This window comes from Polyodon spathula, chromosome 3, assembly GCF_017654505.1.
Source record: "Polyodon spathula isolate WHYD16114869_AA chromosome 3, ASM1765450v1, whole genome shotgun sequence".
Classification (NCBI taxonomy): Eukaryota; Metazoa; Chordata; class Actinopteri; order Acipenseriformes; family Polyodontidae; genus Polyodon; species Polyodon spathula.
The window spans coordinates 79,595,696-79,622,873 of NC_054536.1; the positions used below are offsets into that span (position 1 = coordinate 79,595,696).

The 27,178-nt window shown below is 40.0% G+C and overlaps 1 protein-coding gene across 6 annotated transcripts in view; it reads left to right on the forward strand.

Moving 5' to 3' along the window:
* Positions 1-26,643, forward strand: part of LOC121313454 (anion exchange protein 2-like) — a 101,498-nt gene extending 74,855 nt beyond the window's left edge. For all 6 annotated transcript variants that reach the window (XM_041245990.1, XM_041245993.1, XM_041245994.1 and 3 more), the window contains 17 exons: positions 786-922; positions 5,385-5,565; positions 6,823-6,958; positions 8,207-8,399; positions 9,469-9,574; positions 10,350-10,534; positions 11,915-12,125; positions 14,222-14,437; positions 15,030-15,178; positions 15,474-15,668; positions 17,437-17,679; positions 18,921-19,010; positions 19,189-19,355; positions 19,705-19,958; positions 20,569-20,738; positions 21,428-21,601; positions 22,813-26,643. In XM_041245990.1, coding sequence (XP_041101924.1) covers positions 786-922; positions 5,385-5,565; positions 6,823-6,958; positions 8,207-8,399; positions 9,469-9,574; positions 10,350-10,534; positions 11,915-12,125; positions 14,222-14,437; positions 15,030-15,178; positions 15,474-15,668; positions 17,437-17,679; positions 18,921-19,010; positions 19,189-19,355; positions 19,705-19,958; positions 20,569-20,738; positions 21,428-21,601; positions 22,813-22,893 — 2,888 coding nt within the window. In that variant the 3' untranslated portion in view covers positions 22,894-26,643. The remainder of the gene's footprint in view (positions 1-785; positions 923-5,384; positions 5,566-6,822; positions 6,959-8,206; positions 8,400-9,468; positions 9,575-10,349; positions 10,535-11,914; positions 12,126-14,221; positions 14,438-15,029; positions 15,179-15,473; positions 15,669-17,436; positions 17,680-18,920; positions 19,011-19,188; positions 19,356-19,704; positions 19,959-20,568; positions 20,739-21,427; positions 21,602-22,812) is intronic.
* Positions 26,644-27,178: the final 535 nt, after the last annotated feature.

Below are 27,178 nucleotides of genomic sequence, written 5' to 3' on the forward strand. Positions count from 1 at the left end.
AGTGCAGGTAGGCCTCCAGTTTGGAGACTGAATTGATGCATCTGCTGTATTTTGTAATGGGCCTGTGTGTGTGTGTATGCAGGGTTTGAAACATTCAGTAGCCTTGCACGCAATCCTGGATTTCAGAACTACCTTCAGTAGGGATATTAATGGTAAACAAATGTGTTTCACCATTATAATTGCATGTACAACTCCTGATTGGAAACCTTTGTCAGGTGTGCTTTATTCTTGCTGTGGTTAGTGCAATCAATTCAGAGCAGAGTTACCAGGGGCCCGATTGTTCAAACTTGTTTCAGTCATATACCTAAACGCTGTAAAACACAGGACTGGGTGCAGTTTCAAGCTCTGTGTGTGTGCTCAGTGTGGACTGTGGATAGAAGAAAAGACTATTTCACCGAGTAGTATATATACTGAGCAGTATATTGCACACCATGCTTTCCTAACTGTTGGTCACTGAGCTACACTATACCATTCCTACTCATGTCCATGAATTTCAGTGGACTAACATGGTAACTTGACCATACAAGGACTTAACAAAACGAACAAAAAGATAGCTACTTGGTGCCATGACTTCATCGTGCCATTTCCATGCATGTTTTTAATGACTAAACCAAATAAAATCAATACAATGTCAAAGCCCCCTGAATCTACTGCACCAAGGCTTGCATATATTGGAAACGGGAGATTCCTAAACTTAGTGGGACTAGCTGGAGATCTCCATTCTCCAGACTGCTTCTCACTGACACACTGTTCATTCGGCTGGTTCCCTCTCCCCTTCCTCGCAGGTCACCGCTTTGAGGATGTCCCTGGCTTCAGAAGGCACTTGGTCAGGAAGAGCACTAAAGGTCAAGTTATCCACATCAGCAAGGACCACAAGGAGCCCACAGCCCGGGCCAAGAAGAATGACCGCACCCCACACGAGGTAGGGACAGAGGGAAGCGTGCTTTTATGTGGAATGTGGATTCATTTGACAAGTTAATTCAGCAAACTGAAACAAAAACAAAAGAAAAACATTAAAAATCTAATGTAAAAAAAGCAAATCTTTTCGATTCATCTTTTATAGATTGTACCTTAATACTATATTGTACATGAAAGTAATGTAAAAATTGAAATAGGTTTTTAAATAGTGGACAGCCGTTTTCAAATTCGCTTCAGATGTTACAAATCATTATAGATGTACAGAAGAGCATAGAGGAGCTGCTTTGTTACAGTATTAGTGATTGATTGGAATATTACCGGTATTGATTGAAAAGTTCAGCACAAGGATCTGATTTACAACTTGATAATAGGCCGCAATCCAGAAACAAACAAACTCTATTATAATTAAACCAAGTTTCACATGGGCTAGAAGCTCAAATTGCCCAGGTAAGGATTTTAGCATGGTAAATTAAGTGAAACATTGAGGTCTGTTTTAATGTTCTAAACTATTCTGCATCTTTATACTGCTGCTTTTGAAACCTAATAATCCGGCTGCTGCTTCCCCACCAGGGTTTATTGACACTCTTATTAGTCTCACAAAATAAGCCTCTGTTTTATTAAATAGACCCACATTGAATACGTTCAATTCAGGTGTATACTAGGGACATGCTGTACCTGGCTAATAAAACATCTATTATTTGTATTCAATTTATGAATATCACATTCCCTATCTCTGTGGGCATCTGTGCCCCAACATCCACACACACATACATAGGGTTGATCTCAATTAAAAATGAATGGAGTCCTTTCCTTTCATAAAAAAAACCTGTTTTGGTAACGTGACACCCAGGATGACAAAGTCCCTATCAGCGGCTAATGTTTTATTAAAACACAAAGCCATTAAAAGCAGGTAATCAGACTAGGCCTGTTTCCTGGGAGCTAGCTCCCTTTTCACTGGGGATTGGAGCCGAGCCGCTGTCTTCAATCCACCCAGCACCATCCAGTATGGTCCTGCTGGACTTCACCGGGGGTCTCTTCCAGCACCAGAAGGTGAGACTCGGACCCTTTCTAGGCTGTCATAGGTTTGCAATTAGAGCTTATTTGGCAGTCGATTTTGCTGATGAATTTATCATTAACAATTAAAAGCTTCAAAATAAATTTCCTTCATTTTAACTTCCCCCTTACCTTTTTTTATAATATGTGTAACCATCCTTAGTGGTTCTTATTGCAATTACTCAAATGTTTTATATTTTGTTTGTTGTTTTTTATTTTTTCATTTGTTGCTAAGTCTTTGTTAATGTGCTTTGACTATAAATAAGGAACTGCTTTTCAGTTCTAGTTGCCTCATGTAATGTAGGCTAGATCAGCAAAATGTTCTTCTATGAGTAAGCATCAGCAACATCTCGAACACAACAGTGTATTGCCAGCAAAACTGAAGGAAACTTGTTTGGCAAATCACGGGATGGACTGGTTCTTACTTTTCTGAAGACACTGTCTATATCAGGCAGCTAGAACCGAAGTGCAGTTCCTGCAGTTTCACTCAGGTGAAATCACCTTAACACAGACTTAGCAAAAGTAAAGAAACTTTGTTTGAGTAAATACAATTATTGTCACTCGGAATGATTACAAACATCATGAAAAGGTAAATGGGGGGTTGGGGGGGGTTCTGCAAAGAAAGTGAAATTTGAAGCTACTTAATAAAAACACTCATCATGCTTTATTTATTTATTTATTTATTCATTCATTCATTCATTCATTTATTTATTTATTTAGTTTAAATTTGGAATCTGCAATTATTTTTTTTTATTTTCTCCCCGATTTGGAAAGCCCAATTATTTTAATTTCAACCTGGCTCACCGCTGCCACCCCCACGCTGACTCGGGAGAGACGAAGACGGACACATGCGTCCTCCGAAACGTGTGCCATCAGTTGCCCGCTTCTTTTCACTCTGCAAGCCCACCATGCAGCTACCTCGGAGCTACAACGTCAGAGGACCACGTAGCTCTGGGCAAAATACAGACAGACCCCCAGGTGGCTGGCCAATCTACAGGGGTCGCTAGTGTACAGTGAGCTGAGGATACCCTGGCCGACCTAAGCCCTCCCCACCCAGGCGGCGCTTGGCCAATTGTGCGCCACCCCCTGGGAACTCCCGTCCACGGTTGGCAGTGGAATAGCCTTGACTCGAAACGGCGACCTCCAGATTATAGGGCGCGTAGCGAGCACTCAACGCAGAGTGCCTTTACCACCTTTACCGGATGCGCCACTCAGGAGACCCCCCACACATCATGATCTTTTAAAGGGTTATTTATAGATGATATAAACATCTTTAAGATATCTACCCCACCCTCCTCAGTTGGAAAAACAACTTGAAACGCTTTGCTGAAACCAGTATATACTGGATATACTGTCCCTCACAATGTTTTGAAAATATAAACACGACTCAGCTGTGACGGTAATTGATTTCAAACCAACTGCTTCCAAATTTGATTGTTCTATAATGTACTGATGCACAGTTGAGGGATTATGCACCTTACAGTACAGTAGTCTCCGACTAACAGAACACCTCTCAGGAAGCAAGCAAAGTGTTCTCTAAGACAGAGTTGACTACCAGACACAATATGAATCAATCAATAAATAAATATGTATAACTTGTCATATGAAATGAACCAAATAAGAGAAAAGCAAAAGGGCAAGTGTATGTTAATAAACTATAATAATAAAGTAACAGACCAACTAACGTTAATAAAGTACAGTCAGCACTCGTTTATCCGACCCTGTAAAATTTAGACTTCACTGATTCTTAAAAGAGTGTGAAGCATATCTGATTGTTTCATTTTGGCCCACTCCAACCATTGTCCATTTGGGAACACAAAAAAGAGGCAATGTCAAAAATACATAGCTGAAAGGACACTTTTAAAATAAGTAGGCTTCCATTTAAATGTACTGTAGTTGGTTTTGTTGGTACAGTACTATATTTTTAAGTCAAAATTGCAGAATATAGTGCTCAATAAGGCCGTAATGTCACAGTTCACTTGCAAAAAAATGCATCACAGTATCTAGAACTGTTTAATGATTAACTTTTACATTACCGTAGCTTGTCTCGTTCTCTTTGTTTTTGCTGCATTTTCATAATGTGAAATTGGAGGAAGTGCTGTGTAACTGTGTAACTGCACATTCAAGACAGACTGATTTACCATGCGAGAAAAAAAGAAAAAAAAACGTGGGCTGTGATGGATAAACAAGTACATTGTAATATTGAAGAGATGGGCTTTGTATCAGAAAACTGGCGTTTATATATAACTGATGTGTATCTGGGTAACAGATATCAGAGTGCTGACTGTTAATGTCAAAATAAATGAACACAGACCTTGCACACGTTAGAAAATGCAGCAGCAGCTCTAGATTAATTATGAATACATGTACAGGAGTAATATTCAAGACATTATTTAACAGAATGGTGAAGTAACTCACCAGAACGGGAAACACAAATTGCTCAGCGACTTGTGTCTGATTCAGGTTTTTTTTCAAGAGCTCAAACAATTTCCAATTTCTGAGAAACAGTGGCGGGTTTGGACGTTTTGTTTACATGCCAATTGAAACGTGTGAAAATATGACGACAGTTCTTGAAGTGAAGTTCCTGTTCTTAGCTGGAGCATTTACAATGGCAAACAGCTGTTTCACAATAAGGGTGTTCTCTTAGGTTAAGTGTTCTCTTAGGAGGTGTTCCTATACGCAGCGACTAATGTATATACAATTAATTTTTTTAACATTGTTGCTACAGTAGATGACGCTTATTAACAACCTCTCAGTTCCCAGCAAAAAGTTGTCATTAACTGAAAGTTGGAGTGCAGGATGCGCCTTATAGCCTGGACGTCGCCGGTTCGAGTCCAGATTATTCCTTTGCAGACCAAGGACGGGAGCTCCCAGTGGGTGGCGCACAATTGGCCGAGCTGGGAGGAAGGGCTAGGTCCTCTGCACACCAGCGACCCCTGTGGTCTGGTCAGGAGCCTGCAGGCTTTCCTGTAAGCTGCCTTGGGCTGCGTTGTCCTCCAAAGCTGTAGCTCTGGGTGGCTGCATGGTGAGTGTGCAGTGTGTATAAAAACAGGCGGCTAACGGCACACGCTTCGGAGGACATGACTGTGGACTAATTTACCCAGAATATTTACCCAGAATCTGCCTTATCTGCAGGTTGATCCATGTTAGTGTTGGGTACACAATGATGCATGTGAAAAACAGAAACATAATGCATGCTGGATTTGTGTAATACAAAGGGTAGTTTCTTATAGTAAAATATGCCTGCATAATTTTAATAATAATAAGCCATGCAGATAAAGCAAGGATCAAGCCCATTTTTGTATTGAGAATTCATATTTATAAATAAAACAGACATTGCGTCTGTTATTGAGTTCATTATACAAAACAAGTTTTCTAATGGTCTCATGCTTGTCCTGTCTCTTCTCGCTCAGGTGTTTGTGGAGCTGAATGAGCTCATTCTGGATAAGAACCAGGAGATGCAGTGGCGGGAGACGGCGCGCTGGATCAAGTTTGAGGAGGATGTGGAGGAGGAGACAGACCGCTGGGGCAAACCCCATGTGGCCTCGCTCAGTTTCCGCAGTCTGCTGGAGCTCCGCAAGACCATTGCACAAGGTGGGGACCCGAGGGGGGGGTCATATTGCGTCAGTCATTTACTAACATTAATCTTCATTTATAAGAAGGTGGATTTGTTTTATACCATCCCCTTACCATTTTATGGAAAATCTAACAAACCCTTCACTTTGACCTGTGACCTAAAATGGCTGCCATATTGGGGTCATGTGACTTTTGTTCCCCTGCTGTTTGCTAACAAAAGAAGAGGTGGGTTTTGGAGCAGGTAAAACACAGATGCCTGCTAAAGACATGAAACAAACTAAGTGCAGGGTTGTCCAGTTCTGAAATATTTAATGGTGTCAGTAGATCTGCAAGCTTTTAAAAGTCCAAGCACAGTGTATTCCTTTTTTTTAGCAGGGGATTACTAGTGTATCCAAGATATTGATTGCATTCATCCCATTCAAGGGTACATACCAACTGTTTTAGCGGATGCCTTTATCCAAGGTGACTTAAAGACTAGGATGTGTGAACTGTGCAGAGTCACTTCAAACAACGTGTCACCCGAAAGACGGAGCACAGGGAGGTTAAGTGACTTGCTCAATGTCACACAACCAGAAGCTGAGCCGGGATTTGAACCGGGGACCTCGGACAAGCCCCTTTCTTTAACCACCAGACCACACAGCCTCCTGTGCACCCTCTATCAGAAACTTCTTCTATCATGGGGTCTATATTTGTTTACAGTACATAAGATTTCTATTTAAATATATGTTTTTAACATTGCATAGACACAAGGACTGTGGGTTGTTTCAGCACTGGTTCTGCACTTTTAGTGGTTATGTGCCAAAAATGAAAATGGTTGTTTTTTCCTTTTACTAAAATTTTTTAAATATATCTGTAAGATGTAGTACTTTTTGTGATGTTATACCTGATGTGTGTTCTATATTTGGTGATGGAAGGGTGAATTTATTATTTCAAAGAACAAAAAAGTGACAGGTCCCTACAGAGATTTGATATCACATTTCTAAACAGCTTGACAGTCCAGTTCTGGCAGAGAACTTTGTGCTAGAGATCATAGTTGTAGGATATAATAGAGTAAATCAGATGGTGATCTTGTCATCAGTGATCTTCAGTTCAGCAACTCATCAGGCACAGTATCCCAAAGGTACTATAGTCTATATGCAGCTTAGATTATGCTTGATACTTGAGACCAGGCATTTTCACAGAGGGATGGGATGGAGGTGGGGAATGAGTAGAGTAAAGAGGTAAGTTCAGTTTCCCACAGGAGCAGGTTCCTGACAGTGTTTTGTTGGGTCTCAGGTGCAGTCCTGCTGGATCTGGATCAGAAGTCCCTCCCCGGTATTGCTCACCAGGTGGTGGAGCATATGATCATCTCGGACCAGATCAAAGCTGAGGACAGAGCCAACGTCCTGAGGGCCCTGCTGTTAAAGCACAGGTGAGGAGAGGCACAAATGAGGAGGGGTAGAGGGCAAGTGAGGTCACTTCTTTAATCTTCAATTCTCATGAGTTCCAGTAGTGCAGTGACATTCTAATTGGGAATTTTGAAATCCCAAATATACAAAGAAGCAAAATGTTCCAACCTTTCACTGTAATTGCAATTTGCAGCATGTGGTTACATATTATTATTATTATTATTATTAGATTAATAGTAAGTTAATCAAAAACTAGAATGAGGAGGTCTCAGACTCCTTTTTGGAGTGTAATAGGAACAGTTGCAGTTGCATGGTTCACCTGAATAATGTAACATGGTTTTCCATATCGGATTTATAGTTTAAAGTATCTTAAAATATTGATTTATATCAATAACCCTTTTTATGTTCTATTTGTAAATCAAAAATCCTAAGAAGATACACCTACCCCTCGTTATATCGCCCCTCTCTATACTGCGGATTTGGATATAACGCGGTCCTGGAGTTGGCGCCCCATTTTTACTGTCTTTAACTGCGTATGTTTTAGCTGCAATATACATAGGCACTTAGAATTACGGTTCGTTTTATTTCGTACTGCACATTACAAACAACAATATACAGAACAATTAAAGACAAAGCATTAATATTGTACTGTTATCATATACACACACATTGCATAATAACACAAAGAAAATTAAATATGTATTTGCTGAAGTGGTTTTATTTTAGCCAGCGAGGTGTTCACGTGTGGCAGCAGCAGCAGTGCACTAGCAAAAGCCACAAGGCAGTGATGTCCGCTCCCTAGCAACAAGCCTGCTATGTTGGGAATGGATTATTTCAATGCAGCAGGTTTGTGCATTTGAGAAAGGAGAGGAAAACTCATGAAATTAATTGGAGACTGAAGTTGATAAGAAGCAATTACCCTCCGCTGTATGAATTGAAACGGTGTGCTGCTTTGGTTCTTTGCGCAGTGGTTCTCAACCCTGGTCCTGGGGGAACACTGCCCTGCTGGTTTTTGTTCCAACCAAGCACTCAATTACATAATTGAACCCTTAATTGAACTAATAATTTGCCTAATCTGAGCTTTATTAGTTCAATTAAGGGTTCAATTATGTAACTGAGTGCTTGGTTGGAACAAAGACCAGCAGAGCAGTGTTCCCCCAGGACCAAGGTTGAGAACCACTGACGTGGAGGATTTATACTGGACCCTGACACCCACGATAAAGCAAGTGGGTGGTGTAATTGTTTTGTTGGTTTTCTTCCTGCCCCTGCAGCCACCCGAGTGATGAGAAAGAGTTCAGCTTCCCCAGGAACATTTCCACAGCCAGCCTGGGCTCCCTGCTGCCGCACCACCACAGCACCAACCACATCACGCAGGCCTCCGAGCCCTCCGTCACCGACCCACTCATGGGGGGCAGCAGTCCCAAGGCCGAGCATGATACCCGCATTAATATTGACAAACTGGAGGTCAGCACTGGCCACTCCCAAACTGTTTTTATCACTTCACTGCTCAAATACCAGATGCTTCCTACCTTTGATATGATATATAAACTATGTTGAGCAAGTATATTGAAGCGTTGTAATCACAACAGGCAGTCTTGATGTTGTATTTTATAACTCCAACTGTAAGAAATTATATAATAGGGTACTGCTTAGTAACAAAAAATCTTAATAACAGTAACACTTTTTACTGCATCACTGGGTGTACAAATTGACTCAGCAGTGAAATGCTAACAAAGTGCATATTTTTAGAATCCATTTTCCATTAACATTATTTCCGGTCCTCCTCTTTCTGTGCTGAAAATCTTTTGGTCCTTTTACTTGTTTTTCTGGATGTACAGATTTTTCAACCCATTCAAAAACATTTCTTCATGGTATATCACTTCCTGTGCAGCAAAACACATGCTGTGATAGCAGCTCTACCATTGGATTAAATCTGAGCTTCAGCACAGGAAATATTTTAGGCGCCAGAAAGCAACAGCAAGTTGTACTTCTATAACGCTGCCTATAAAATATCTGCTTAATCCAATCTGAAGTATACAGTACAAACAAAGAACCAAATGATCTTCAGCACAACAAAAATGGGACCAGTAGTAGTTTTGCTACAGCTAACAGGAGGTAGGGGGGTGGGGGGTGGAGAGAGAATTACAAGCTGTTATCTACTACAAGGAAAATAAATCCATATAGGGGCTTAGCTAAACCAAACCTAAACCCTGTTTGAGGCACTCTACTCACTGCTCAATTTCTGATTATAAATCTACTGAAATATTTGCCCACCAGTTTGAAGACCTCAAAGTAATGCAGTTGTCTTGTTCAGTAGTAGATGACAGGCTAGACAGTAGTCCTTCTTAGCTCCATATCGCCAGGTCGGGAGAGGAAGAGCAGAGAGGCAGCAACTCGTGAAACTAGCATTGCTCCATCCGTTCTCTAATAGACATGTTAGACCTTTGTTATATGAAACAGGAGAGGTGCTGTATGAATGATAACAATGAAGTCTTCTCTGCAAGTGTGACCGGTGGTGTTTCTTCTCCTGCAGAAGGATGGTGCTCCATCGCTTGGGATACAAAAGTCCAAGTCCAAGCATGAGATGAAACTGCTGGAGAAGATCCCGGAGAATGCAGAAGCCACCGTCGTACTCGTTGGTAAGGATCTCCTGTCTATATGCTCTTCCATGTACAGAACATCATTGTAGTGCCTGTTTGATACTGTGAGGGAATAGCAAATTATGTTCACAGTTTACTAAATAGGCTACAGGAAGGATGCTTATCAGGACAGGACCTGCCAGTCCAATTGCTGCTCCTACAGCTTCCCAAATGTTGACCTTCATCTCAGCATCCTTGTAGGAAATATGGGATGGATCAAACGCTTCAGGGTGCTTGGACATCTCTGTAGACAACAGTTTATCATACATAATTGTTCAGCGACACTGCGGTAATCTGGTATTATATTGCTGTAGTCTGTGCAACAGCATTTAGTAACATTGTAGGCAATATATTGCCGATGACATCGCACAACGTATATGTGTCCCGGCTTTAAAGCAGGGATAGTAGCTCGGCATTTATTTATTTGTTGTTATTTATTTATTTATTTTTATTTACTGTGCCCAATTATTTTTTCTCCAATTTGGAATGTCCAATAATTTATTCCCCTCACCGCAGTCGTTCCCCACACAGCTCAGTGAACTGAAGGTTCAGTGGGTGTCCTCCGATCCCACGACGAGCCAGCTTCCTCTTTTACTCCCAGGAATTCCAGAGCGGATGTCAACAAGCTACCGGCCTGTCCAGCAGTGTTCGCTGTAGCGCGATGAAGAGAAACAGTCGTTGCCGATTTTGCCTCCTGAACACATGGGAGCACCAGAGATAATGGGCCGCTCCCTTCAGAATCCTCAGTGGCTAAGCATTTCTGTCCCATCCCCAGGCAGCGTGGAGTTCCTGGAGCAGCCCACCATGGCGTTCGTCCGGCTGCACGAAGCTGTGGAACTGGAGTCTGTGCTGGAGGTGCCTGTCCCAGTCCGGTTCCTCTTCGTCTTGCTTGGGCCCAGCAGCACCAACATAGACTACCACGAGATTGGCCGCTCCATTTCCACACTCATGTCTGACAAAGTAAGAGGCCTCAGGGGCTGGGGGAGAGGTAGTCTCTCTTTGTATATGTGTGTGTCTATCTCTCTTTCTTTTTTCCTTCCTTTACCCCTTTTTTTTGTATCACTTACTGTATCTTTATCAGTCTTTGTGTCTCTCTCCTTGTATCACTTGCTGTGGGTTTATTTGTGTGTGTGTGTGTGTGTGTGTGTGTGTCAATTTCAGATTAAGCAAGCATTGACGCATCATTGTCAGCTCCGTATATATTCATTCTCTGCTGCAAAGAAAAAATTGTGAATAAAGCTTTACTGAGAGATTGTTTTTTTTTTTTTATTTATTCCCATGTATATCACCTTGTGTAACCTGGACCCCAAGGTGCTTTACACAAAGTTAAAAATGAATCCATTGTAATAAAACAGTTAAATACAAAATTTGGTAACCCAGCCAGTTCATATAAAATGAATAAAAACAACATAGTAGGAACATTAATAACATTTGAAATTGGAAAGGACAGCTAAAAAGCAGCTATGTTGTATAATAAAAAACTACGGTAAAAAGGCTAGTTTTGTAAAAATGCGTTTTCAGTCTTGATTTAGAGGCAGTAAGAGTTCTAGCTTCTCTGACAAGGTGGAGTTCCATAGTGTTGGAGCCTTACTAGAATCGGCCCTTCCTCCCATACTATTTGTATTAACCCTCGGAACAGCCAACAACCCCGCATCCTGTGATCTAAAAGTGTGACTGGGAGTGCACAGGGTCAACAGCTCCTGTGAATAACTGGGTGCTAATCCATTGAGGGCTTTGTAAGTGAAAAGCAAAGTCTTAATGTGTTCTAAACTACACATGGAGCCAGTGCAAAGATGCCAAGATAGGGGTAACATGTTCACTTTTTCTGGTTTTAGTTAGTATTCTTGCGTCAGCATTTTGGACGAGCTGTAAGGGAGATACCAAACGTTTAGGAATCCCAGAAAAAAAGTGCATTACAATAGTCAATTCTCGATGAAACAAAGGCATGCATTAGCCTCTCAGCATCAGGTACAGAAATAATAGGTCTTAAGTTTAGCTATATTTCTCAATTGATAACGAAGATAATCTGTTTATTAGGGTGTGTTCATTTGTTGGTCCAGTGGTTAAAAAAAGGGGCTTGTTACTAGGAGTTTCCAGGTTCAATCGTCAGCCACTGACTCACTGTGTGTGACCCTGAACAAGTCACTTAACCTCCTTGTGTTCCATCGTTTGGATGGGATGTAAAACCGAGATCCTATTGTAAGTGACTCTACAGCAACAATTGTGATGCATAGTTCACCCCCAAGTCTCTAAGTCGCAAGATAAAAGTGTCTGCTAAATGGCAAAATAATAATATTACAGTGCTAACAAACCGTAATCCCTTCTGGTTTTCCCTGGCAGCACTTTCACGAAGCAGCGTACCTGGCTGACGACCGGCAGGACCTCCTGAATGCTATCAACGAGTTCCTGGACTGCAGCATCGTGATCCCACCGTCTGAGGTGGGGGGGGAGGAGCTGCTGAGCTCCTTGGCGCGCTTTCAGAAGGAGATGCTGAAGAAGAGGGAGGAGCAGGAGCTGCTCACCAAGGAGCCCAAGACCCCTGACGATAAAGGTAATCCTTTGTGGTTCTGTGGGGGTTTTATTATTATTATTATTAAAGTTAACATAATACATCATCAAACTTTATTTAATTTCTTTAAAGTTTGACTGGTTGTGATGATATATTTTGCAATTTTGAATAAAAACAGTAACATGACCTACCTTTTTTTTTTTTTTTTTTAATGATTAGAAATAGCTGAGAAATAGATATTTTTATTACATAACTGCATCTTAATGTAAAATCGAATACATTGGGCGATCATAAGACAGTGAAATAAAAAATGCTAAATACTTTTTGACTAGCAATGTTAGAGAAAAAGTCTTAGAGAACAGCTGTGTGATATATAAAAAGTACAATCTTTAAAATCAACGATATTGTGTTTTGAATTCGGCAACATATCAAGTCCACTACTACCATAGCAATTTATTAACCCTTTCCAAATATATTAATGATATTTTACTTGGTTTCAAATACAATAATAAAATAGTCAGTATAAAGCTTTATTTTTCATAAAATACTAAATACAAAATATACGTTCAACCAGAAATCTGAAGCCGTGCAGGGAAAGAGATGACAAAGGGAGGAAGACGTTGCATTAAAAATGAATTAATAATCTAGCCCTACTATTCATTTTAAAGGAGGTTTTTTTTGTAAAACTATTTTTCTTTTTTTTTTAAATATTTCATTTCACAACATGTAAAAATCCCTAAAGTGCCCCATAGTGTTTTTTAGACTTTGAACTTGATCTGCTTTTTCTTGTGCCAAGGCAGAGTTTAGCACTGTGGTAGAAGGTTTGCTCTCTAGCCAGGAATTCGAAGGTTCGTCAAGTTGCATTCACGCACTGTATGATTTTTTTTCTTCTGTTAACAGAAACAGTTTGACAATGTGTGAGTGCTATAAAGCACACATTAAATGTCACTTGCATGCAAAATTCGATCTTTTGATTTGTGTAATGCATATTATGTAAATAAAAGTTGTATTACAATCCACTACAAAATCGTTAAATGTAGCAACTATATGGCATCGCTGCCGTGTATGGAGCAGGGTATATTATGTCAAAGCACTGGGGTGGTACCTATAGTGATTGTAGTGCTTCAGTAAAATATGTATTGAATACCTAGTGTACCATACAGTGCAAGAGAAGTGCTATGGTAGACTATGTTTGAAACATACAAAATATACACTAACACTAATAATTTTGAAAACTGAGCACCGTCTGCCCCTCTCCGCTCCAGCTTGTGTTATCCAGAGGCAAACCTTTCATTTCTTAATTCGCCATCTCGACAGCAAAGCGCTGTATAGCGTAAGCTGCATTGAAAGAAATGTCTTGAAACCCCTTTGCTGTTTGAGATTTTTTTGTTAAATGCCGAGACGACCAAAAAACAAAGTTGAATACAACTGTGCAAACGACTCGTATCATGAAGGCTTAACCAATCTCTGGGGTCGCTTTGACAAGAATAAGTTCATTTTAATATTATTATTATTATTAATATTTTTAGTAGTAGTAAAATATAACTGCAACAGATAACCTGCTTGGAGCAGTGACTGCTAAGTAAGGCTTTGTTTTGCAGTTGGTGCTGCTGCAGTGCAAGCTTACTGTATATCGCAAGCAGCATCAATTACATGTAAATAAACAATGTGTATTTTTATTTTTATTTAAATTATAAAAACGTGATTACTGTTTTATATGACGTATTTTTAAACTACATGTCAATGTTTTATTACATTTATATGGATTACCTGTAAAATAAGTCATTAAGTTATGGAAATTAGTATTATTGAAGGTACGAACCTTCAATCGGTAATGTGTTCCGAACCTTTGAAGGTCAAAATGTACCCTTCGTTACAGCCCTAGTAGAGTTAGCAGCCTACTGTATACTGCTTGTTGTAAAGTGAAGTATGCAGAGGAATGTAGTGTTAAGAACTAATGCCGGGGCTGTGAAAAAGGTGCATGTTATTCATAGGTGCGTGTAATAAAAAAAAGAATTACAAGAATGACAAAAAGTGCGTGGAATGCATTGAAGCTTGTTTTGCACCTGTGTGCAGCTCTTTCCAAAAATTACAGTAAAAATGTATCTGTATTCCCCACCCCCCTCTCCATCTCACAGGGGCCCTGCTAACTATCCAAGCGGTTGAGGGGGGTGATGATGACCCACTGCAGAGGACGGGCCGACCCTTCGGGGGGATGATCCGCGATGCGCGCAGGCGGTACCCCAAGTACCTGAGCGACTTCAAGGATGCCCTCAACCCGCAGTGCATGGCTGCCATCATCTTCATCTACTTCGCTGCCCTCTCCCCCGCCATCACCTTTGGAGGCCTGCTCGGTAAACAACTCGCTCCTCTCTCGGGAGTGCAGACTGCTGGCTCAGCTACTCAAGTTACCTCATTTTGTTGATCAATTGAATGTCTGTTCAGTTATTTTCTTTCTCCGTTGTGTCGCTTTCCTGTTATTTCGCTACTTGTTTATGTATTCAGTTGTTTACTCAAGTTTTCTACCCATTTGGTTGCTACAGTTTATTTATCTTGGATATTGATATTTATTACCCCACTGCGATGGGGATATAGTGTAGGCACCTATATGTCTGTTTTTAGGTAACCTACATTTTGAAAAACAGAGGTGATAAAACTTTATATTGGAATTCTCAAGCTTGGGAGGTTCATAGTAAGCTTGAAATACATTTGCTTCCTGGTGTATTTCAATTCCTACTCGGGTACTTACTTGGTTATCTACTTCATTCTAACTAAGGTAGATATTGGTTCAGTCTAGTTCCTTACTTATTCCTCAAATGTACCAGTAGGCGGGTGCATGTTTTACCCTCTGTGCATATGCAACACTGTCCCTGTAGTTCCCAGCATGGTCAGGTGTCCGGGAGGCAGACAGAGTGCCCCCATAGTGACCAGCCCTGTGTTTTCCAGGTGAGAAGACAGAGGGTCTGATGGGTGTGTCAGAGCTCATCATCTCCACAGCGCTCCACGGCGTGGTGTTCTGCCTGCTCGGGGCCCAGCCCCTGCTCGTGGTTGGTTTCTCTGGGCCCTTGCTAGTCTTTGAAGAAGCTTTTTATTCTGTGAGTGCCCAGTTATGACTCTAAAGACTTGTGGGTTGTGGGGGGTCAGTGATCAGGGGTTGTTGTATATCAAAAAAAAAAGTTTTATATTTATCAATATGTATGAAGTACGACTGCTTTAGGACCAAGATGTCACGATCAAGCTCTGATGAGTAGACCGCTTTAAATACCATTTGAATGATTGTAAACTAATATAATGATAAAACATTAAATGCTCAGGCTGGCCATGTAGAGTAGCTGTAGGCTGTGCTGCAGTAGAGTACTGTGTCTCGAGTGACTGTCCGCCCCCTCTCAGTTCTGCAAGGCCAATGACATGGAGTACCTGACGGGTCGGGTGTGGATCGGGTTCTGGCTCATCCTCATCGTGCTCATCATGGTGGCGTTCGAGGGCAGTTTCCTGGTGCGCTATGTCTCGCGCTTCACCCAGGAGATCTTCGCCTTCCTCATCTCCCTCATCTTCATCTATGAGACCTTCGCCAAGCTAGTCAAGGTAAGTTCAAAAACCAGAATCGGGGAGAGTGTCTGTATACTGGGGCAAGCATGTCAACATTGCATTACGCACGGGCGTTTTCCTGTTTTGTGTTGCTGAAAGAATTATTTATTATTAGTGCTGGGATGAACACAGGATTATCATGTTCGGATATTCGCGCATAATTTAAATATTTATTCAGATATTCGTTTGTTTTTTCAAAAAGTAATAAAAGCCATTATATTGCTCTGAACGCAGGCAGAGACAACACAGCAGCAGGGGCAGGAGGCATGGCCGTGGCCCCTGTGTGTGTGCCTTTATTTTACAGCAAGACCATACAATATATAAAAATATCCCAGGAGTAAAGAATAAATTGTGTAGGCACTACTTTACCCCAGTGAATTAACTACAAAACAAAGAATAATAAATAGCAGTTCACGTTATTTTGTTTATTCCCGAAATAAATAGTACATAAAGTTGACAACGCATTTTATCTTTTTTTATTAATTTTTTTTCATTCCTTGCCATTGCCGTTTCTTCACAGTAAACCATGGCCATAGACATGTTTTCATAAAGTAATAACATGAGATCTACTTGTGCCTTTTTGTAGCTGAACAATCAAATGAAAACTGAAATTTAACTTTAAACACTTCAGTGGCGTTGTAAAGTGAAGGGGATAACTCACCAATTCGTTTCTCGTTTATTACATTCCACAGTCGCAACAATATATGTATATATAGTCTATATAAAAATGACTACACAACATTTTCAGGAAGGTGGATATTGTTTAAGCAAGGCATTTCAGAATGCTTGCTTTTTTTCTGTCCCATGAGATTCTGGCTCCCTCAAGCAGCACAACATATATATATATAAAAATATAATCTCACGTATCACACAGAGCTGTTCTGGTGAGATGGTAAAAAAAGTGCAAGGTATTTTTGTCATTTTGTAGAAAATACAAACTTCTGATTTTTGTATCCGAATTCATGTCAAAAAATATTTGTTCGAATATTTGGATATTTGTCCAAGCACTATTTATTATAGAGCACAAATAGCACAGTCTTGATGTTTATTCAATAATCATAATATATTATAATTATATCACATCTTATCAGTCAATGAAATGAAGTAATATTATTTCTTTAGCAGAAATTGTTGAATATTAGAATCAAGGGCTGTGCCTAGCTGTACGTTTGTCGCAGTTGATATACAGTTATGGCCAAAAGTTTTACATCACCTGGAATGTTAGGATTAAGACATCATTTAAAAAATGATATATATTAACATAATTTTTATATTTTATTTAACATCATGTAATCAAAGAAACTACAAAATAATATCGCAAAAGCCTACCGGAAGCCATAACAGCAGTACAGTATTTCATGTTAGATTTCAAAATGTCACATTTTTACATTTGTGTCAGTTGTTTAAGTATATGGAAAACTACAAAGGGATATGTATTTGAATATGTTAACATAACATTATTCAGCAGGTTTCATTCAACTTTATGACGCAAAATGAGTTAATTCTATAGGTTGATGCAAAACCTTTGGCCATAGCTGTTGAAGTAACTTTATGGTAGTGTTTAACCATGTTGTTTCACAGTTACACTGGCATCCTTGTAGAGGGTTTTACCAAGGGTATGACTTTGCAGTTCTGACTGACTACATTTTATTAAAATTAAACATCAGAGAGAGGGGGTGGAGGGAGGGTTATCTGTTGTATTATATGATCTGTTGTATTCTACCTCCTGCCTCCTGCCTCTCCCACTCCCACTCCCCCTCTGCAGATATTCCAAGAGCACCCCCTGCAACCCTGCTCCCTGGACAACGGGACATTGAGCAATTGGACAGAGCCTCTGTTGAGCAATGTGTCCCTGAGGACGGGGGGTAGCATCACCTCCATGGCAGGGAAAGAGATTGTGACGGGGAAGCCCAACACAGCCCTGCTCTCCCTCGTCCTCATGGCCGGGACTTTCTTCATCGCTTTCTACCTGCGCAAGTTCAAGAACAGCGCCTTCTTCCCTGGCAGGGTGCGTCTCAGCCTTGCCTGCTTTATCTCTCTCAGCACTGGTGATTACTTTCACACACCCCGATTTAGAGCTAATTTTGGACTACCATACCTAAGATTTAGTGGCAAGTGGTGGCCAGAGAAAATGGGGAGGCAGAAAAAAGGCAGAGGCTTGGGATCACCTTAAGACCCCAGCAGCAGTAAAATTGTATTATTGTATTTTGACTGAACACTTTTCATGTTGTTGTTGTTGTTGTTGTTGTTGTTGTTGTTGTTGTTGTTGTTATTAATAATAATTTATTTGACAGATGCCTTTATCCAAGGTGACTTACAGGTGTTACAAGGCAGTACTGTACAGGGTTACAATGCAAGGTTAATGTTTAAATACAGTATAGTCTATAGTAAGTGCAAATAATACTACTAAAATATGAGCTAGGATGCAACAAGTTAGGATTACAAGAAGTTACATCTACATTTACATATTAGTAGTGCAAGGGGTGCTTAGGTCAGGTAAGTCCAGTGCATTGGGTTAGATCAAGAGATCTAGTGCAGTCTATATAGGTCTTATCCGAATTTGGCTGTTAAAACGCATTTTCTCCACTATCCAACAGAGTAAAGAAAACAGTAGCCCATCATTCTATTATATTTAACTGTTACACACAGCAGCGTATGTTTAAAAATGCACTGTATACAACATAAATATGTAGCATTTAGATTTCAAGACCACGTCATTAACATACTTTGCATACAATTTTTCTAAACAAAGTTGAAAGGAAGTGGTATCATAATATGCAACTTTGAAAAATATATCTCACTTTACTGACGCTGCCGTTGTCACAATGCAACGAGCATACCGGCGCACAGTGTCTTCTGTGAATAGCAGTTGATCTGGTACCTGCTGAAACGTGTTTCCCATCAGCAGAAATGCAGAGGAAAACTTACATTAAATCTATGTCTTCAAAGACATGGAAAGACTTGGAGTCGAAATGCTTACAGTTTTGAAATTCAGCAATACTGAGTGTAATAGTTATGAAGGATATATTAGTGCTAATTGTGGTCTGTGAATCCAGTCTTTGAGAACTTTACACACAGGATAATTATTTGTCTAGTTTACTGTATTCATAAAATGTCTATCTTTAACCTGAGAGATAATATAATAAAACATAACAAAATAAACCAAGAGGCAGTGTTTAACATGTACAATTTTCAGTTTTTGCTCTTCACATGTTTTGCAGTAGTCTCATATGCCAAATTTTCCTGCAGATTCGGAGGCTAATTGGAGACTTTGGGGTGCCCATTGCCATTCTCATCATGGTGCTGGTGAACTACAGCATCACGGACACCTATATACAGGTCTGTGTGAGAAGGGCATAATTGATGTTTCCTTATTAATGAGAACTTGATCATAATGAAAAGGCATTGTAATGCAGTAGTTGTGACTTGCTCCATACCTGAATCTGTATGTTGTCTCCCAGAGCTTCATGGTCTCTGTCACATGTTTGATAACCGTGTGCTCTTTCTCTGTTTGCAGAAATTGAGCGTGCCCAGTGGGTTCTCAGTGACTAGCCCTCATTTGCGAGGCTGGGTGATTAACCCATTGGGTGACAAAAAGGAATTCCCCATCTGGATGATGGTGGCCAGCATCCTCCCAGCCATCCTGGTCTTCATCCTCATCTTCATGGAGACCCAGATCACATCGTGAGGCTCTTTTTTTTTCCCTCTCTTGTGTAACCGCAGTGTCTGTCTTTAATTTTTTCAGTCATGTTACACTCTTTTTTTGTTTTTAGGTTGTTTATGACAACTTTACCAACTATGACAAAAGTTGCTATAGACAGTAGTTGATATTGACCACTGCATTTTTGTGCTTTTGCGGGTGCTATATTGCATGGTTTTGAATAAATCATGCATGTATATTTGCTGCAGGAAGTTATTCCACATGCTGTGGTTGGTGTCTGTGGATGCATACTCTGGCAACTTGTTTATAGTGGAGCTGTTTTCCTGTGCTCTCCCCTTCAATGTGTCACCTCTCCTTCCCCTCATATCCCAGGCTCATCGTCACTAAGAAGGAGAGGATGCTTGTGAAGGGATCAGGTTTCCACCTGGACCTGCTTATCATTGTGGTCCTGGGGGGAGTTTGCGCCCTGTTTGGACTTCCCTGGCTGGCTGCAGCCACTGTCCGTTCTGTCACACACGCTAATGCACTGACCGTCATGAGCAAGGCTGTGGCACCCGGAGACAAACCCAAGGTCCAAGAGGTCAAAGAGCAGAGAGTGACCGGGCTGCTGGTGGCCATCTTTGTAGGTAGGTCTGCTTTTCTCATTGATTGACTCTGAAATGAGCTTCTCTTTCCAGGTAATTAATTTTACAAATTTAAACAAGCAAAAAAGCTGCCTTGGCATCAGAACTCCCTTGAGATCTATCCTAAAGGAATACTCTGTGCCCTTGGAATTTTCACAACTCTTTATTATCACATTATCCATGTTCTTAGTCTTCATTTATTTACCAGCATATATGGAAGTAAGCCTTAGCAAGTAGGAATGCTGAAGTAAAAATAATAATGACCACTAGAACTGTGCACCGGTAATTTTCTCCATCCTCCCTCCTCAGTGTGAGTGTTACAGGTGCACACCCCTAGCACTCTCATAGTTGTCATTTTTATACTGGCTTTAAAACCTTGCTTAGGCTTGCTCAGAGACTGTGGACCAAAGCAGAAATATACTGCTGACTTTATTAAACATAACAAATATCTATGAGTGCAGAAACAGTAATAAGTGATGAATATAAAAATCAATTAATCTGCATTATAATGGTAAAAATGTCATTTACCACAATTACCAATCTAGCAGATGGAGAGTAGGACAAATGGGTTTGTAATATAGAAGTACACTATGTGCCTGCCTGCTGCCCCAAGGTTTGTCCATTGTGATCGGCGATCTCCTGCGGCAGATCCCCCTGGCTGTCCTCTTCGGGATCTTCCTCTACATGGGGGTGACGTCTCTCAATGGCATCCAGCTGTACGAGCGCATGATGCTGCTGCTCATGCCCCCCAAGTACCATCCTGACAAGACCTACGTCAGAAAGGTGAGGGCCACATCTACTTACACTTACAGCAATTTGGAGAATTTACAAAATCAAGTCTAGGCTTACAAAGGCTGGTAATTGTCAGATATTGGGTTTGGGTCGGTCAAGGTGTCCTCGGCTCACCGCTATAGTCTGCCTGCGGGCTTGCCTGTAAGCTGCCCAGAACTGTGTTGTCCTCTAAATCTGTAGCTCTGAGATGGCTGCACGGTGAGTCTGCAGTGTGGGGGGAAAAAAAAAAAAAAGTCAGCTGACGGCACACGCTTCGGAGGACAGCGTGTGCTCGTCTTCTCTGCTCCCAAGTCAGCGCAGGGGTGGTAGCGATGAGCTGAGCATAAAAATAATTAGATATATCAAATTGGGGGAAAAAAATATCTGAAATTGATTCTGCCCATTACAAAGCACAACAGTCTATTTTTTAAAATCTGAATTTATGTAATTGGTCACTGAAAAATGAAAAGGGCATTTTATACTGCTGGTTAGCTTGAATGCATATTGTGAAACCAATTAATATACTGAAAATATAAGTTTACTTTTGCTAGAAAATAATAATAATAATAATAATAATAATAATAATATTTATGATTGGCAGAATATTTCCAGGTCAGTTCACATCAGTGCATGTTACACGTTACAGGCTGTGTGTCTAATGGGATAGACTCTGTAACAGTCTTGTTGTCTCTCCCTGGCAGGTGCGCACTCTGCGGATGCACCTGTTCACGGGGCTGCAGCTGGTGTGCCTGGCTGCGCTGTGGGCAGTCATGTCCACAGTGGCCTCGTTGGCATTCCCCTTTGTTCTCATCATGACCGTCCCCCTTAAGATGTTCCTGCTGACCCGCATCTTCACCGAGCGCGAGATGAAATCTGTAAGTACATTGGGCTGTCTGTTAGCATCTTGTTCAATTCGTCTGTTTGTTTTTTTTGCATTAAAGTGCTTAAAGTACATATAAACTAACAAAATAATTATGTTTCAAGGATCTTGCATTTTCTTAAATGAAAAGGACACTCATGTTTTTATTTTTTCATAACATTTGTAAACAGTAAAACTGGCGAACGTATCTTTCACTCTGCATCCAACACACGAGTTGCATCTGGGAGTTTGTTCTGTAGGAAAAACAATTGTGAACATTTAGCTTTTTTAGACAATGTCACTTTCTGAGCAATTTATTATATATATTCTAAATGTTTGCCCTTTATTTTCTTTACAAGAGCTCAAACTCCCAGAAGTTAGACACATTAGCTCACACTTGAGTTGCAGTCGTTGTTTTTCCTGTGACTTTACATAGTTTTCTCTAACAGCTAAATAAATCACCATTAAAAAAAAGTCACCTTTACCATAATGTGTGCATTTTTCACATAGGAAAATTTGAGACCTAAAAAATGATGCGTTGGGTAAGATTTACTGGAATTACTTTGTTAGCACCACGTACTTTAATATGTTGCCTAACTGTCTGCTTATGATGCATTTATTATGACAGAGATCTTGTCTTAATCAGTTTTACTACAGCTGTATTGGGCGTGACACAAAGGATAATAAATTGGGTTGATATCTGGGAGGAAAAGAAACTGCTACTGACTGGAATACAACTTGAGAAAGCATTGAAATGCCATTAAATTTCAAGCAACACAATGCTTTAGTGAGCTATTTAAATGATATAGTGCTACAGTGGAGGTACAGTTAACACAATGCTTTAGTGTGCTATTTAAATGATATAGTGCTACAGTGGAGGTACAGTTAACACAATGCTTTAGTGTGCTATTTAAATGATATAGTGCTACAGTGGAGGTACAGTTAACACAATGCTTTAGTGTGCTATTTAAATGATATAGTGCTACAGTGGAGGCACAATTACGGTATTCCTTATACTTAGAGAGACCTGTTTATTCAGTTGTGATAACGAATGAATGGGACATTCGAATACGCTTCAAAATACAGGTACATTTAGTTACTAATATTGACTACATGCACGAAGCACAATTCTGTAATTGCGAGGATGGAACGCCACAATATATAATTGACTAAGACAATCTTTGTTTATAAATCTCTTGATGTGTCCTGCTCCCCCCCGCCCCCCAGTTGGATGGAGATGATGCAGAGCCTACTTCTTTCGATAAGGAGGGTCAGGATGAGTATGACGAGATGCCCATGCCTGTATGAGCTGCCCATCCTCCACCTGCCACCCACCCATTGGACCGGACAATCAGCCACGCCAGCCTACCAGCCAATCAGGGTGCCAGGGCCGCCGAGGAGGGAACCAGCCCTCCTCCTCCACCATGCATTCATAAATGTGGAACGCTGTTTGTGGGTCTTTCAGAAAAAACAAAACAAGTTGCTAAAACTACGAGAGGTGCTGAAGTACTTTATAATATGGGTGACTCATGAACCTGATGCCACACTAAAAACAAATACCAAAACCACTTTTTTTTTTTTTTTTTTTTTTTTTTATTATTTTCCCCACAAAGTAAATATTTTTAGTACATTTCAATAGGGATTGATTAACAGATTTTCTAATCACATATGTGCCAGGCTTTTTTGTCCCATGGAGCTAAATGACAAAGCTAGCTCAGGCTATGTAAGCGCCACACACAGTAAATAAGAGCTACTCATTTTCATTATACCATGGGCAGAAACTTAATGAAAATATAAACTGAGTGTGAAACCCAAAAGAAAGCCATACTTCAGTTTACATAGTCTCAGCTGCTCTTGCAATCGCTATGAAAGAATTCTATGTGCAATGTATTTATTTTGTATTGCATTATTCACCACTACCAGTGAACGATACCTTTCTTTTCTGCCCATCTACCCCCACCCCCCACCAATATAAAAGTAGGGGTTCACGTTATGATTAGTATTTGTGACTGGTGGTAGCCACAGAAATAAGGCTGCAGTGTCTTAAACTGGAGAAATATTTAAAAATTCAGGCAACAAGGGTGGTTATTTAGGGATCACAGCTGCACGTCTCTGTATTCTAAGAGTAATCCAGTGCTTGTCCTTTATTCCCCAACACAAAACCTTAAACACTTGTAATCATGAAGCCAGACCAATCTGAGCTTAACGCTCTTCTGTGGTTCCAGCTGATAGTCACTGTCCCACTCACTCTCACAAACACACGCTTTCACACAACAGCTCAACTCATTCCAGTTTCTCAAGAGACCAAGCTTTTTTTATTATTTTTTATATCATTGGAACAGGGGCAGAGGGTAGATTTTTAATTTAATTAAAGAAGTAGCACCAGCATGCACATTTGGATGATAGTGCAGCTAAATGTTTTTTTAAGTTTCTTTGAGTCAGAGTAAGCTCTAGGTTGACATGCATTGAAGTGGCTAGATGGCCAAGCTATACAAAGGAAAGGGGTTTGTGTTTTGTTCATCGTTGTTGGTGTCGATGTACTTAAATGTATTACACTGCGCAAATGTTTGCCTTCTTTAAAAAAATGTTTTAGAATACAAAGATCTATTTTAGACAATTTTATGAATAAGTGGAAAACATTAAATTATATAGTTGTTTTATACTACTGTGGCGTGTGTATGTCACACACACACAAACATACATACATTAACTGCATAAAATAAACGTGATTCTATTGTGGCCTTAATGTACACATGCCGAGTAAATGTTGAACATGCTTAAAAATGATATATAGAATTTTGAATTGGAAGATAGTGGCTAGAATGTAGGGATCTTCTCCCTGTCACTAGGTCAGAGCTTCCTCTTATACTGTATGTTTATCTTTTTCCATCTGTTAATGGAAAGTATAGGATTTGTGTGTGTGTGTGAATGATTTTTTTTTCTGTGGTTTAGGGAGTTTATTTATATATTGAATGGCATTTGAACAATATAGACTTGTTTCTTTTTATATGGTATACTGCATTCAACACTGTTATCTAACTACGTTGTGTGTTAAGAGAGCTTATACAAACATGATCTTCTGGTTTTAGTCTTTTCAAACAATAATATACCGAATTTATTTAACCCTGTGATATTTAATCCAGGATAATCATGTGGGGTGTACAGACCCTTTACCAACGTAATTGAGTCCTGGTGTGGCACTGAAGAAGCATTCAGTGCGGCAGTTTTAACAGTTTCAACATAAAATATTGAGATGATTAATGCTTTGGCTTCAGTGCATTGGGGAATTTTAGAAAACTACTCAGACAGAACTCTGCTGCACATTCTTTAGCAAATTATGCATTGTTTAATTCAAGTTTTGGGACTTTTTTTGTATTTTATTTTTTATTCACATTGCAGTGGCGATTAGATGTGTTGTTTTTTTTGTTTTTGTTTTTCAAAATTCTCACTACTACTTCAGGCATGTAACACATAATAGCCTACCAGCTGAAGCAGGAAATTAGAAATATATTGTATAATGGGAATTAGTGGTCTCAGTAAAAGCAGTGCTTTGTTAGTTCTTTCAAGAAATGCAGTATAGCCATACTTATGTAGCATATTTTCACACAGTAGGCAACTGCATGTACACTTGTAACAAATGGGCATCTAAGCCCATTTAATTGAATGGGAAGGCATGTAAAAGCTGGATGCGAACTGCAAACTACAGTTCAAAGGTGACCGTCTCACTGTTTAACTGAAGAACAAGCTCCTGTAGTGAGAGTTGAGTAGGGGTCTTATGCTGAGGTCAGTATTGTTAACTCTACAGCCACTATTCATTACGTTCTCTCCCTCCTTAATCAAAGCTCATCCTTGAGCGGAAACACAAGTGCACATGCAGCTAGGCTCAGGGGAGTGTCAGTGTCGGACTCGTAACCCCTACCACTGGCTGTGCCCCAGGATTCGGAGCAGTTTTAGAATCGCGTGTTTCACAAGCCAGCATGCATGCGATAGCTGTAATGGAAAGAACACAGACAGTAAATTGGCCTGTTTCAGCCACACTGATCTGAATTTGCCCCTCGTTGGGTGTCACAGTAATGGATTGGAATCCCAGCCCATTTAATTGAAAGGAAAGACAATAGCTGGACAGGAATCACAAACCATATGGCTAACGTTGAGTTAAGTACAGGTCTTGTGCTCATGTTAGTATTATTAACTCACCAGCCACTAGGAGGATATGCATTGCACTTGGTAAACTGCATACAAACACTAACTGGACATTATTTAATACAGCACCTATTTGTATAGCAGTTGAAACCTTTCCGGTCCATTACAGACATAACAAAAAACAAACATTTTAATATTAATAGTTTTTACAAGTTTTATTAAGTTTCAATCGGGTGCAGTGTGGTAAAACCCAGTTTTCCATATGAAACGTAAATATATCTCCCCCCAAAAAAAATGTTTTGGCTGCTTTTGATATATTTATAATGCATTCTAAATATAGCAGAATAAAATACATTCCAATTGCATATGAAATATACTGCAAATGTATTTGATCTTATTTCTGATATATTGATATGTGGGCTTATCTGGGAGTCACAGCACTATGTGACTGACACACAAAACATGCTATTAAATTTTACAAATAAAGAATAAGTTGAAAGAAAATGATCTAGTGTTTCATGTCCATTTGGTGATACTGTATTGTATGTAGGCTTCATTGTTTGAAAGGCTGATGGACATTTTTATTATACATTCTGGGGGGGGGGGGGTTAATCGGCATTCTTGAATGATTCTTGAACCCAACACTGATCTGTCCACGTGCCTTAACTCTGCCCCAAAGAAAGAGTGCTGTTTTCTGTTATGAGAAGGCAGTCCATTCTCCATGCCAATAAAGTTCTTAACCTGTCTGTTACATGTCACTTGTTGTTGCAAGATAAATAAATAATTATACTGTAATGGGCGTAGTGTGGTGGATGATGTAGTTTGAATCAGATTGTTAGATTTGTCAATTGCTACAAGCTGTACATAGTTCTAGATCTAGTTTTAAAAAAAATAATAAATGCAAATTTTCTATAAGTGTACTGCTGTCATGGTTTTTTGTTTATCAAATTGCATTGTTTCAATTTGTGAAGGTTTAACTATGATCATGTGTCATCTAAAATTAATTACAGAATGGTGATATAGCAGTTTCAAGTCCCCAATACAAATAGTAACAGAGCTAACAGCACATTCCACACAAATGTATTTAACCATGCACCTGAGAGACCACTGTAGGTGAGAGTAATCCAACACCCATGCCAGTCCACTAGTGTCCAGTCCCTCAAAGAAAGTGACAGAGATATGGGGGGGGGGGGGGGGAGCTGAATCCAATTTCAACACTGAATGTATAGTACAGGTGGGTTTTAAAACAATGCAGTTCACTAATTTCTACACTGGAACAAAAACTCTTCAGTTGGAATTCAACACAATAACGACTGGTTTAGAATAAGAAGATACAAGGCTCTTTTTTTTTTTATATATATAATTTAGCAGTCACCAATTGATTTTTATCCTGTTTTTCTCCCAGTTTGAAAATAGCCAGTTATTTTAGGCTCATTTCACCGCTCCCACC